Below are 15,011 nucleotides of genomic sequence, written 5' to 3' on the forward strand. Positions count from 1 at the left end.
CATACTTGCATCAGAAACTTTACCCCACTTCTTCATAATACTTCTCCAGGGCTGACAAATCTTCCCTGGCTTCTGAGAACTCCCCTTCTTCTGTGCCTTCTCTAATGTGCCAATGCAGAGATGCCCACTTGGTGTACATGAGGTCAAACTTGTAGCCCAGGTGGGCCTAGACCTGTGTGATTGCTGTGGTGCTGCTTAGTATGCAGAATGCCCACTGTACCTTGGCCAGGTCCCCTCCTGGCACCACGATGGAGGCTGATTGGTATCCCACTGGTTTTACGGTGGGCACCAACAATCTACAAACTGAATAGCATTCTTCAACTTCATGGCTGCAATTGTTGCATTCACATCCTTAGTGACCACATCCCTTCTGTACAGTAGACAGCGGGCCAGGTACTGCCCAATCTGAGGATCACATTTGACCAGCTGGTTGGAGAAATCAAAATAAGCAGTGGTGATGTCTAGCACTGAGAACTGCTCACAGTAGGCTTTGTCGGCAGAGATGATGGTTGTGGCAGTTTGAGATTGTTTATGGACCCCAAAAAAGATAGGGATTATGTTTGTAAACTGGTATGTTTCTCTGGATGTGATGCCTTTTGATTGTATTAGATTCATCTGAGATATCTTTGGTTAAATTATGTTAAGATTGGGAAGCAGATGTGGCTCAATTGATAGAGCATCTGCCTACCATATGGAGGGTCCAGGATTTGATACCCAGGGCCTCCTGACTTGTGTGGTAAGCTGGCCCATGTGCAGTGCTGCCATGCACAAGGAATGCCATGCCACACAGGGGACCCCCGTATAGGGGAGCCCCACATGCAAGGAGTGCACCTTGTAAAGAGAGCCGCCTCATGTGAAAAAATTGCAGCCCACCCAGGAGTGGCGCCGCACACACGGAGAGCTGATGCAGCAAGATGATGCAACAAAAAAGAGACTCTGCTTCCTAGTGCTGCCTGACAATGCAAGCGGATGCAGAGGAACACACAGCGAATGGACACAGAGAGCAGACAACAGGGGGAAGGGGAGAGAAATAAATAAAATAAATCTTTTTAAAAAATTATGTTAGGATTAGGGCTTTGATTCTATCGCATCAGTAGGGTGTAATTCAGGTTAAGTCCCTGCCCCCTTGGTAGTCTGATATAAAAGGGCATTCGCTCAAGAAGACACAGAAGAAGATACACAGGAAGAGAGAGAGAGCTCCATAGATAGGGCAGAGGAAAGAGCTTTGATCCTGTGGCCCCAGAAAAAGAGATGAGCCATTTGCCTGATAGTTAGCAGTGCTGAGAAATCCCAGAAAGAAACAAGCCCTATGCCAGCCTGGAGGTGAGAGAGATGAAGGCTGAACCCTCCAGAGACTGGCAATCATCTTGTTTCAACACACGGCAACTGACTTTGGTGAGAAATCAACTTTGAGATGGACTTTTTAGGGCCTTGTAACTATAAGCTTTTATCCCAAATAAATGCTATAAAAGCCAACAGATTTCTGACACTGCTTCAGTACCCCTTTTGACTGACTAATACAATAGGGCAAAAGTTGACAGGGGGAATTGTATTCTCAGGTAAAGTACTAGGTTGGTCTTACGTTGCACCTTTGAAAGTAGTGTCTTTTCCCTTTTGGTATTTTAACATGATGTGCTTTGGTGTGAGTTTTGCTGTGTTTATCCTATTGTGCTTCATAGACTTTCTAGAATCTGTAGTTTGATGTCTTGTGTCAGATTTGGAGAATTCTTTGCCAGTATTTCTTCAAATATTGTTTCTAACCAATTTTTCTCTCCTCCCCACCTGGAACTCCAATTATACATATGTCAAATATTTTCACATAGCCCTGAATGTCTCTTATACTATTTTTTTGTACTTTCCATCCCCCCACCTGCTTTGCTTCCAAGTAACCTGAATTTCCACCACCTTGCTTGACCTGTTCTCACAGATGCTTAGCCTACCTTTACATCTTCGCCCAAGAAAACTTACCATTTTCCTCTTAAGAAACCTGCTCTTCCTTTGGTGTTCTCTATCTAATTTATTTATGTCATCATCTTCCCACTTAAGTAGGTTCTAAGTAACATCATTTTTAAAAACAGACTTTTGAAAAATGCATATATAAGACCATTTTTCTTTGAAGCTAAGCAAATATAGGTTAATACTACAAAATGTAAATATCAGACCAAAAAATTATACAAAGTGAAGGAGACCAGAGTACTATATATTATATGATTCCATTTATATAAAACATAAATATAAATCAATTTATAAGATGAAATTAAATTAGTGGTTATGTAGGGCTGGGGAAGGACTGCTAAGGGGCATGGAGTCTTTTTTTTATTTTTAAAGATTTATTTATTTATTTATTTATTTATTTCTCTCCCCCCCACCCCCACCCCACCCCACCCCACCCCAGTTGTCTGCGTTCTGTGTCTATTTGCTGCGTCTTCTTTGTCCGCTGTTGTTGTCAGCAGCACAGGAATCTGTGTTTCTTTTTATTGCATCATCTTGTTGTGTCAGCTCTCTGTGTGTGGGACACCTTTCCTGGGCAGGCTGCATTTTGTTTCATGCTGGGCAGCTCTCGTTACAGGGCTCACTCTTTGTGTGTGGGGCTCCCCTACATGGAGGACACCCCTGCGTGGCAGGGCACTCCTTGTGCGCGTCAGCACTGCGCATGGGCCAGCTCCACACGGGTCAAGGAGGCCCCGGGTTTGAACCGCGGACCTCCCATGTGGTAGACGGACGCCCTATCCACTGGGCCAAGTCCGTTTCCCAAGTCTTTCTTTTTCAGTAATGAAATTGTTCTAAAATTTTTGAGGTGATGAATGTACAGCATTATGATTATACTAAAAGCCTTTGATTATACGCTTTGGATAGATCACATGGTATGTGAATATATCTCATTAAAACTGCTTACTAAATAAACAGTTGTGCAAGAATAGTCAGAAATAGCAGCTCTGTACAGCAAGGGAAACAGAGATTGAAAGGTGAGGAATTTTCTTGTCTTTTTTTTTATTATTGAAATAATGAAAATGCTATAATAATGACTGAAGTAATGAACACACGACTGTGATTATACCAAATGCCATTGATTGTACCCTTTAGATGAATTGTATGGTTTGTTAATATGTAGCAATAATATTGATTTGTTTAAAAAAAAAGTTGCTTGGAACTGATGTTGAGTTATGTGAGCACCCTGACTGTGACTTTGTTAATAGGCCAGGAAACCAATTTGTTACCTTCAGGCTAAGAGGTTTGTTAGTTCAAAATGTCTCTTGTGGACTCCTAAAGAAGAAAAAAGTATGCTCTATTCAATGATGATCTCATAAAGATAATTTTTGCTTTGAGTTTTTAAAAATAAATAAACATTTGTTTAAGTTGAAAAAATAGACATTATTTTTAGAGCAATTGTAGGTTTACAGGAAAAGTGCACAGAAAGTACAGAGTTCCCATATGCCCCCAAGTGCAGTTTCCCCTACTATTAACAATTTACATTAATGTAACACCATTATTTTCAACTTTTTCCTATTTCTCTACATCCTATCAATTCTACTTCTGGAATGTTTCTGGAATCAGCTCCTTTTTCCCCCCTTCTCATGAAGCCATCCTAGCTCAAGTCATCAAATCCTCTCCCCTTAACCATTGCACTAGTATCTAAGTGCTTTTTTGCCTTTAATTCTGTCCTTCTGATCCATCCTATACATTACCCTATGACTGAGCACAGTTGGGATCATTTTACTCCCTTACTCAAAGCTGCAAAGACTCTCCACTGCCTTAAGCATGAAGTCTAAACTCTTGTGCATGGAATTTAGAGCCTGCCCCAACTAGTTCCATCTTTCACTGTTCTCTTATTCATTTCAATCTTACTAAACGACTCATCATTTCCAAAATGTATGTTTCTCTCTCTTACCTATGCCTGTCCTCATTCTCACTACTTACTTTCTTCTTTCCCTTTGCAACTTTGCCATTTAATTCCTACTTCAAAGCCTAGTTCAAATGTCACCTGCTCCATGAAGTCTCTTGGGATTCTTCTTTTGTGTGCCCTCTTTTGAGCTACTAGAGCAGTCAGATATCACTCACTTGCTCCCACCCAGGATTTAAAGGTAGTTGAGAGAAGTTCTGAAATCTCCCATTGATATAATTTTTTTTTTCCTTTTTCACATCCTTCACAATGATTTGGACTTTTATTAGGCTTTTACTAAGTCTTTAAAGATTTTCTTTAAAGTTCATGTGCTGTTTCTCTCTTCAGACGCTGGAGGGCACTATTGAAATGCTTAAAAAAAACAGGTTTTTGATGTCCTGGAAGGCCTTTGTGCATACCTGTGTGTGCGTGCCTAGAAAAGACCATCTAGAGTTTTTCTTTTGTTTTTAAAAATTAATAGTTAATCTATTAAAATTACACTAAAATCCTAATTAAATATTTAATTCAGCTTACAAATTGATCGTTAAGTCTAGCACATGTAAATATTCCCTTTTAAAGGTAATATACATATTTTTTGGTCCTCTTTACAGTCTTAGATAAACTTTCAAGGATTTTAGATTGTATTTATAAATTTAATATATTCTGTTTTCTTTTATGGACTTCAATTGTCTGACAAGCCTTCCTAAGTATCTTAAGTAATTCTTTTAAGATCTAATAAATAACGCTAATTATGGTGATTAACTATTCTCAAATATTCCCAAATTGTCTATAAAATCCTAAGATGTCTACTTAATATCACAAGTGTAAGTTATTTGCTCAGTTTACATATTTTAAAATTATAAATACAAAGTTGAATACTATTCTATTAGGCCAAATACTCTTAGGTATTAAAAATACCATACTTTAAATGCCATATGCACAGATTTCTTACAATACAGTTTTATTTGATTTGCTCTTTCAACAATTATTTATTGAGCATCTATCGTGCTAGTCACTGGGATACAACATTAAACAACAACAACAACAATAACAAAAATCCCTGCCTTATGGAGTCTGTATTGTAGTTGGGTTGGGAGCAGGCTTTGTAGACAAACAAAAAACACAATAAATAGTAAACTATATTGCATGTTAAACAGTAATAGGTGTTATTTGGGAAAGTAATTGAGCAGGATAAGGGGGATAAGGGACTGCAGTTTTGTTTTGTTTTTAAAACAAATCAATTTTATTGATACATATTAATGAAGCAAACAATTTATCCTAAATACAATTAATGGTATTTGGTATAATCATATAGTTGTGTGTTCATCACTTAATCATTACTAAAGCATTTTCATGATTTCAATAAAATAAATAAAAAACAGACAAACAAGAAAATTCCTTACCTCTTAATCTTTCTGTATCCCCTGCTGTACATAGCTATTCCTAGCTATTATTTGTTTATTATGCAGTTTTATTGATATATATTCAAATACCATATATCTCTTCAAAGTGTATAATCAATGGCTTTTTTTTTAGTTGTTAAAAAGTTCTTGGTTGTAAAATTATAAAATAAATAGGAAAATAGATTGAAAGAAATTACAAATTTTAAAAGGGAGTGCAAGGCCAGGTTAGATTTAATATATTAAAATATATTCAATTATAAAAAAAAATAGCATAGCAACAAACATTTATAAATGTAAATAATAATTCAAATATAATAGAAATTAATTATAACATAATTCTAATTTTTATATTACAGCTCTAACTATTGCTCATAATAATCTCTAAGAATGAAATAAATTGTTGGCTTAGTTATTTAATTTCCATTTAGGCCAAAATTCTTTCTAGATAATCAATTTCCTATTTGGGAATTCTTCACATCTCGTTTGAATGAATTACAGCATATAACAATTTGCTGCATAGTTTTATGAGACAGAAAAACTCAAAATCTTGCTCAACAGTAGTCATGCTAAATCATTATTGATCCAGACAGATTATTTTAATTAAAGAGTATGAATAAGAAATGGTTAAAGAAAAATGAAGTATCCAAAAATGTCTTTTCTCCAGTCCTCCTCAATTAAAAGGAAGAGTTTATTATGTATGTAAAAAATTATGGAATACAAATCATAGGAACAAATTGCCAGTTGCACTAGGTAATTATTGTTCATATAATATAATGTTATTATTTTACATTTATTTGGTCTTCTTCAGCTTTTTTTGGTTCCTGTTTGCATGGAATACCCTTTTCTGACCTTTCACTTTTTTTTTTAAAGATTTATTTATTTATTTAACTCCCCCCCTCCCCCGGTTGTCTGTTCTCTGTGTCTATTTGCTGCATCTTGTTTCTTTGTCTGCTTCTGTTGTTGTCAGCGGCATGGGAAGTGTGGGTGGCACCATTCCTGGGCAGGCTGCACTTTTCTTTCGCCCTGGGCGGCTCTCCTTACGGGCACACTCCTTGCGCGTGGGACTCCCCTACACGGGGGGACACCCCTGGGTGGTGCGGCACTCCTTGCGCGCATCAGCACTGCGCATGGGCCAGCTCCACACGGGTCAAGGAGGCCCGGGGTTTGAACCGCGGACCTCCCATGTGGTAGACGGACGCCCTAACCACTGGGCCAAGTCCGTTTCCCTGACCTTTCACTTTTAACCTGGTTGTGTCTTTATGTCTGAGGTGGGTCTCTTGTAGACAACATGTAGACAGCTCATAATTTTTAATCCATTCTATCAGTTATGTCTTTTGTTTGGGGAGTTCAATCCATTAACATTCAGTGTTATTACTGTAAAGGCATTACTTACTTCATCCATTTTGTCCTTCAGTTCTCTGTTGTCATATCTTATATTGTCTTTCTTCTTATCCTTTAGTTTGCCCTTCCTAATAATCTTCATTTCTAAACTTTTTTCTAAATCTCTCACCCTTGCTTTTTACTTTCACACTGCAGCACCCCTGTAGCAGTTTGATTTAGTTATGAATTCCAAAAATAGATATTGGATTATGTTTGTAAACTGGTTTGTACCTGGACATGATTAAATTATAATTATGGCTTTGATTTAGCCACATCAGTAAGGTGTTGAGTCCCCACCCACTGGGGACTCATAGATAAAAGACATGGCAAAGGACAGAGTTGGAGATTTTGAAGTTGGAGTTTTGCTGTTGGAGTTTTGATTCTGGAGTCTTGAGCTGGAGCTCCAGGAAATAAGCATACAGAGGAGCTTGCTTGTGAGGAAAGAGAAGCAAGCCCCAGGAAGAGAGGAACCGAGGAAGCCTGGCCCCTCACAGAAGTCAGCAGCCATCTTGCTCCAACACGTGGCTAAAGACTTTGGTGAGGGAAGTAGCTTATGCTTTATGGCCTGGTAACAACTGTACGCTCCAACCCCAAATAAATACCCTTTGTAAAAGCCAACAGATTTCTGGTATTTTTGCATCGGCACCCCTTTGGCTGACTGATACAACCCACTTTAATATCTCTTATAAATATGATCTTTTGGTAACATATTCTATTGGTTTTTGTTTGTGAAGACTTTGATCTCACCCTCAGTTTTGAAGGACAGCTTCACCAGATACTGATTTCTTGGCTGGCAGTTTTTGTCTTCAGTACCTTAAGTACATCATACCACTTTCTTCTCTCCTCAATGGATTCTGATGAAGATTGGATTTCCCTTGTATGTGATGCTTTTCTTTTCTTTTGCTCTTTTCAGTATCCTCTCTTTATCTCTGATATTTGTCATTCTGAATAGTGCATGTCTCGGGATAGGTCTATTTGGATTTATTCTGTTTGGGGTGCATTGTCCTTCTTGGATGTTGATATTTATATCCTTCATAAGGGTTGGGAAGTTTTCAGTCATTATTTCCTCAAATATTCTTTCTGCCACTTTTCTATTCTCTTCTCCTTCTGGGACACCAATAATGTGAATGTTTGTACGTTTGCATTGAGATTCAATTCCCTGAGACTCTGTACCATTGAGGAAGGAGAAAAACAGAGTGGACAAAACTATACCAAGTAGAAGGTAGTGGTCCATTGTGTCAAATGTTGCTTATAGATCAAGTAAAACGAGCACTGAGGCTTGACCATTGAATTTAGCAATGTAAGGGTCATGGCAGACCACGACAAGAGCTGTTTCAGTGGAATGATGGGAATGGAAGCTTAACTAATAGGAGTTTAATGAAGAGTAAGAGAAAAATGAATTCAGAGATGTCATCCATCCAAAGAGTTTTGCTCCAAAGTGGTACTATCTGGAAGAAGAAGTGGGTCATTTGTTTTGTTGTATTTTGTTTTTAATATGGGAGAAGTAAAAATGAGTTTGTATGCTGATACAAATGATGCAGTGGAGAGGGTAATGATAATGTAGGAGGAAGAAAGGTTGCTGAATCAATGTTTTTAAGTAGGCAAGAGGGGATGAGAACTTAATGCATAAGAGATGGGTGTCCTGAAGTAGGAGCATGGACAATTCACTCACCTTAGTAGGAGGGAAAGGAGTACATGAGTACAGAAGCTGTTAGGTAGACAGATGCGGGTGAGATTGTTGTAAAATTCTACTTCTGAAGTATTCAGTTTTCTTCGTGAAATAGGAAGCAAAGCCATCAGCTGAGATTGGCTGGGGGAGGATATATTAGAAATTTGAGGAACAAGAAAATGAGTGACAAACTAGGATCGAAGGTATGTGACTGTTATGGAAATGTTTGATCAGTTCTGGACAGTATAAAGAGTTCATATCTGATGAGTCTTGTGATTTTAAAGTGAGATCAGTCAGGACATGCAATGGGTATGTGCATGCATACATGCTTGTGTGTGTTTGTATTACCTCCTGGAATTAAATATACTATACTTTAAAAACAATTTGTCATCTCATAGGTTTGAGTTACTGTCCCAAAATATATCTACATCTACATCTACAATCTATATTTATATCTCTATCTATCTATCTATCTATCTATCTATCTATCTATCTATCTATCTATCTATGTATTTTTTCTCGTTTGTCTTCTCAGCTTGCTGAGGTTTCTTAGTGGTTTTGACCAGGCTGTGACTGGTTTTCTGTTGGTGACTCTAATGGGACATGCCGAACTCTAGCAATAGTCTATAAAAGGAACCCAGTGGTTCACTCAGTGGTCCAATAGCTGACTCGTAGATTTGAGCCTTGTTTTTATCTAATTTTCAAGTCAGATTAGCATCTGTGAGTCTTACCATCAGAGCTAGCTACACATCTGATTGGAGTCTGGATTTCTTTGGCTCTTAATCCATGTCAATGTCTTTTTAGTTTAACACTAAATATCCTTGAACATGGATATTTCTCCCTCCCATTTCTTGGAATTATGTAGAACATCCGATTTGAATTCTGATCATCATTCCCATTTTTCCCCAATATTTGGTTACAACTTTCAAGATTATTCTACTCTCATGAAGCAGACAGCTTCATTTGCTGTTGGTACTTGTTTTTAGGATTCTTTGTTAGGTTGAACACAGAGAGAATATGCTGAAAACCTTTGTGCATTGCTCTGTTCATCAGCAATTTCCTCTCAAAATGAGTGATACACATCTTATAACACCTAAGTAACCCTCTGCAGGCCTTTCATGATAAGGGGCATTTGTAACAATTAGTAGAGAGAACCCAGTCTGCTTGGAGACACAAATGCTGGGTAATAAACTAGGCTTGCTCACCTGATGTTTGTGCACATCTGCCTGGCAGGGTAATTCAAAATTGTGCCTCTGCAAAATGACAAATCATTATATTAAGGCATCAAGGACTCATGAAAATTCCCAACCACAAAGGTAAAGCCTTGTGTGCTAAGTTTCTTCCGTGCCACTCAATGCTTGCTGTGCTCTAATAAAATACTCTTTAGCCATAGCAACTCGTTGGATTGTTAGATTCTGGTGTCTGGTGAGGCTGGTTCTTCTCCGTGTATGTATTTTTCCTTCTCCGACTGAGAAGAAGGCAGTGGGGATCAGGAGTTTCTTCATTTTCCAGAAATAAGTCTCAGAGTCCGTTCTTCCTTTTTGTCCCACCAAAAGTGAAATCAGGAGTGGTGGGTAAAGGTGGTGGTGATCCTTGGACGTGGCTACCTCTACTTTCCATGCGATATTGATGTCATTATGGACACAGGTTTAGAAGCACAACTTGCCCTCAAATCCCCATCTCAGGGCCTGATTCCAGGCAGCGGATGGCTGAGCTTGCCCATCCAGCAGGAACCATGTGCTTTCCCAGCTGCTGTTGGCAGGCTACAGCTTTTGCAAGTTCTCCCTAATACATCAACCGGGCGATTACGCTCCCACTTGAAATCACCTCCGAGGCTCTGAAAGCATGCTAAATACAGACTCACCTGCTGGGGACATACTAATCCTAACCCTGAATATTTGTGTGGTGCTTTGCTAACTGCTTTCACATTCATGGTTCACTTGAGGCTCATGATAGCCCCAATAGGTAGGAACGTCCAGTGGGTTACCTAGTGATCCTCCCCCAAAGATATGTTGAAGTCCTAACCCCAAGGACCTGGGAATGTGACCACCCGGTCTTTGCAGATGCAATCAGGTTAAGGTGAGGGTTTATTGGATTAGGGTGGGCCCTAATCCAATGACTGGTATCTGCATAAGAGAAAGGAGAGGAGATTTGGATACAGAGACACACCAGGGAGAAGGCCATGGGAAGATGGAGCAGAGATTGGAGTTTTACTGCCACCAAGTCAAGGAACATCAAGGATTGTTGGCATCCACCACAAGCTTAGAGAAGCAAGGAAGGGCTCACCTCTAGAGTCTTCGGAGGGAGCATGTCCCTGCCAACACCTCGATTTCAGACTTCTAGCCTCCAGAACTGGGAGTTAATAGGTTTCTGTTGGTTGAAGCCTCCGTGTTTGGGGGACTCAGCTACAGCAGCCCTTGGAACCTAAGACAGCGGGGCTGGCCTCTTCATGCCCATTTTACAAACGGTGGGTCAGAACCGCATGGAGGAAGGAGCAGAGGCCAGACAGAGCCCAGTTTGAATTCTGACACTGCCACTTAGTAGCTGGGAAACCATTTCTCCATTTTCAACAAGGAAAAAGTAATAGCTACGTTGAAATGTGTTTGTGAGAATAAAATGCAATAATATTCCTAAAGCACCTAGCAGAGTTCCTGGAACATCACCATTCAGGGACATTAAAGAATTTGCTCAGGGACTTATCATCCTTAGCAGGTTTGGACAGAATCTCAGGCTAGGATTTTTCTACTCTTATCATGCGATTTTTTTTTTCCAGTTGCATATTGCATCACTTTTTTGAGCATTGGTCTTTTTAGGATATGGAATATTTTTAAAATTTCAACTTGGAACATTTTTTTTTAATTTAAATTTTAACTTTTCTCAATAAGGCCTGCCAGAAGTAAGATCGCTGGAATAGTGATAAAATGAATTTATTATTTTGATAAGTATTGCCAAATTGTCTCCCTATGGTTTATACACCCACCAGCCAGCAGTGGAAGAGGGAGGCTATTAACCTCACCAGTGGAACATATTGTCAGACTTACAGACTTCTGACAATCTGATAGGTGAGTAATGTACATTAGTGCAGTTTTAATTTGTTTTCTTTTATTATGGATGACGTTGACCATCTTTTCAAATATTTAAGGGTCATTTGTATTTGCGTGTTTATGTGTGAGATCTGTCTATTCATGTCCATTGTTTAATTTTCTCCTAAATTTGTTCTTTTTAGTAGCTCTTTATGCATTTGATCAATAAGCCATTTGTCTTTGATACGAGTAGCATGTATGATCCCAAATTTGACATTCATTTTTTGACTTTGCTCCTGGTTGTTGTGGTGGTAGTTGTTGGTTTGTGTGTATTCTGTATTTCACTCCGCAGTTCATTTTCTTTCTTTCTTTTGGTATATTAATTTATTAATTTATCACCACACAGGAGGTAGTAGAACTGGAGATCCTCTTCTGGAAACCTGGTCCTTGGGCTTTGCCACCAGGAGGCCGTCAGAATTCCTGCTGATGTCCATTCTTAGTGTATATATATTTACACAAATTGCAATCACTTTGCAGTTCATCACTTACCCTGGCAGTGTTTGATTCTGTTTCGAATCTTGGTGTTTTTTTTCTACTCACTTAGGCTGCTGGCTCAGGTAGAGCAGGGTCTTACCTCTTATGTCTTGTACCTCCCTCAGTACCCAGCACAGAGCTGGGCAGTGACTGTGGGATCAATGAGAACTTCTTAAAGAATTAATGGCCCCAGGCCCTAGAGAGCCATGCAGGTGTTTGGGATGTCTGAGGGGGGTAATTTAAAGCTCCCTCTCCCACTAGCCCAGATGCCAATTCTGAAACAGATCCAAGGTTAGGCTGTGAAAGTGTCTCTAGATCTGGTAACAACAGCTAACACAGTACTGCCAGCTCGACTGCTCTCAACCTCTTGGTCTCGCCTTTATTCCTCCCAAGCCCTCCAAGAACCAATCGCCTCCTGCGAGAGATTGGAAGTTGATATCAATAATCTCCCAAATTAGCTTTCCTTAATCCGGTGTTAGAGGTTTGAATGCAGCTGGCTGCAGGAAAGCTCACCATCTCCTTTAGTAGCATTTAATCCAGTATCTCTCTACTGACAACAGCTAAAGTTATATTTATTTTTAAATTTATATCTGCTTTAAAGGAAGGTCCTCAGTGCAAATTTAGTCACAGTCCTTCATAAATTCTTCTGACTCTTGGGAAGTCTACTAACCATTATAAGACAGATTGTCTTCTTTTTATTCTGAAATTTTCGAAAAGAATATCTATTACATAATAATGTGTTAATTGAACTGAAATAAGCCAGGAGTTCAAGACACCATTGGTTTTAATGGGAGTGGGTGAGAAGTTGGGGGGGCATGGTTTGGCGACAAGGTGACGACTGGCGCATCCTCTCAGCTTTCTGTCTCAGCTGGGGCTGGTGCGTGGAAAGCAGAGGATATCTGATTGCTCTCCTCTCTGCCAAGGTGTCAACAGGGAGTAGTTTGGAGAGAGGCATGCGAGAACTTTGCTTCTTGTCATGGGAAAGAAGAAAGGAGACACAGAATGCAGGGAGAGACATTAACTGCCTTGTATCTTTAAAAGTTGAACAATACTGCACTTTTGTGTATATTTACAGAGAGAAAGGAAACTGGGTTGGAGGCAGGAAAAGATCAGAGGGTTTCAGTAGTAAATGGCCTACAAAACTGAACTGATCCCTCAAAATACAAATCAACTGGATTGGCAAAACCTTGGTCTCCCCTCGTCCTCCACCTTGACCCCCGCCTTTACCCTCTGTCCTTGATGTGCTGCCCTTCTGCTTTGTCTCTACCTCTACTTCTTTCGCCCAATCTGCGCCATCAGGTGGGCATTGGCAGCTGCCTTGGCTCTCAAGTTCTTGGCCTTGGCGATGTTGAAAAGGATGTTCATGATGTTTGTGGGGACATCGAGGGACAGAGTGAACTTGGTGTGCTGGTCACTCTTGGCCTTGTCCTGGTACAGCTTCTCCCTGAGCTGTGCTTGGGACAACAAGTATTTGTACCTGGTGCTTCCAGCCCCGCCCCTACCACCAGAGCTAGGGAAGGTCCTTTTCTCCCTGTCCTCTTTGTCATCCTCTTCCTCTCCATCCTCCTCTCCTGAAGATGGGTCTTGACTGGGCAGGTAGTGGAAGCTTCTTTTGCTCAGCAGGGGTGCATCCTCCAGTTGGCTCTTCTTGGCCTCAGACAGGGCTGTGTTGATACAGCTGAAGATGGACTCGGCTTTGTAGAAGTTATGGGAGAGGCCTGCCTTTGGGGCCCCTAGGAGAAGCAGCAGGAGCAGCAGGAAGTGGGCTGGCATCAGCATCTCTCCCTGTAGTAGAAAATAGTGATGTGAGAAAGGGTGTATGAGGGGTTCAGGGGTCCAGTGGACCTAGGTTAAAATCCAGTAGCTAATGTTCTACTACACTTTGTCTCAAAGTATGGTTCTCCGACCAGCAGTATCATCTTCACCTGGAAACTTGGTAGAAATGCAAGTAATTCTCCGGTCTTGCCCCAGAACTAGTAAATAAAAAACTCTAGGCCCCAGAAATCTGTGGGTTAACAAGCTCTCAGGAGGTTCTGAGGAATACGAAAGTTGGATAATGATTTCTGTACTAGTACCTATGGGTTTTATTTACTTCAGCATTGTAGGTAGCCACTGGCCCAAAGTGAATAACAAATATGTCAAGTAAGTACTTAGCAGCCTAACTTGGTTTATTTTAGTGGCCAAGCAAATTTTTACTCCTCTCTCGTTTAGTAAGGCTGGCTCAATGCATACCTATGCTTAAAGCTTTGCATTTGGTTATCTAATCATTGGTCCTGAGGCAGATCTCTGAGACTAGTCTCCTGCTAGCCAGCATAGCTTCTCTTCTTAAGAAGAATCAGGCCTGTTAATTTGGTTGGTTTGCCTGTAGAAGTAATGAAGCCAAAGCCAGTTTGATTCCATGTGAGACTTTGAAATATCTCACAGAGAAAACCTGTATTCTCTCCAGTCATGGAACTTCAGTCCTCAAACTAATCTGTTGTCTCTAATATGTTGTGTCCTTGGTTATAAGTCAGACTGAATGAAAGTGATTGTCTCAGATTCAACCTAGGGCACTACTGGCCAGGAGAGTGCTTTCCTGGGAATGAACTGATGGCCTTCTCCAGGTGCCTGTTCATCGGTATTTCCAAGTGCAGAGTGGTTTGTACACTTGTCTCCAGGGCAAGGTGGAGATACTCTACCATATGGAAGGATCGTAGTCTATAGGGACCGTTTGAATCTGTTCTTCTATTTTTTAAAAAAGAGAGAAAGATAAAGGGAACAACAAAGCCTTAAAGGGTATGAAACATGTGCCAATGAAAATGTCCAGATCAGTGGCCCTCCTGTAACTCAGGCTGTTGGGGCTTTAAAGGTCTGATACTTGAACCAAACCTTCCCTCTTACACAAAGTTGTTGGCCCACTCATCAATTAGACAGGAACCTTGAATGGCTTTTCCCAGCAGTGGAGAAAGGCTCCTACTGAACCACTCATGCCCTCTGCCCAGTCTCCTTTGCACACTTTTGTTTGAGATTGTAATGACAGTGAGGGTGGCCTGTGGGGACAGTTCCTTAGGAAAATTGTGGAGTGGCAGAGTTGACCTCCTGTGCCCTAGGACTGCCCGAGCCCCTCAATCCCCCCTGCCTGC

General features: G+C 40.3%; 1 protein-coding gene and 1 pseudogene across 1 annotated transcript; both read right to left on the minus strand.

The window, feature by feature from the left end:
* Positions 1-19: 19 nt before the first annotated feature.
* Positions 20-10,265, minus strand: LOC131274718 (tubulin alpha-3 chain-like; annotated as a pseudogene).
* A 2,893-nt stretch (positions 10,266-13,158) lies between these two features.
* Positions 13,159-13,668, minus strand: UCN3 (urocortin 3). The gene has a single exon (XM_004477372.2). It carries the CDS (start codon positions 13,666-13,668, stop codon positions 13,159-13,161), a length of 510 nt encoding a protein of 169 aa, XP_004477429.2.
* Between the last annotated feature and the right edge of the window lie 1,343 nt (positions 13,669-15,011).

The sequence above is a fragment of the Dasypus novemcinctus genome, chromosome 20 (genome assembly GCF_030445035.2).
Source record: "Dasypus novemcinctus isolate mDasNov1 chromosome 20, mDasNov1.1.hap2, whole genome shotgun sequence".
Classification (NCBI taxonomy): Eukaryota; Metazoa; Chordata; class Mammalia; order Cingulata; family Dasypodidae; genus Dasypus; species Dasypus novemcinctus.

Excerpts from the sequence above, each read along its gene's own strand:
- UCN3 (XM_004477372.2), bottom strand. The coding sequence starts at position 13,668 with ATGCTGATGCCAGCCCACTTCCTGCTGCTCCTGCTGCTTCTCCTAGGG.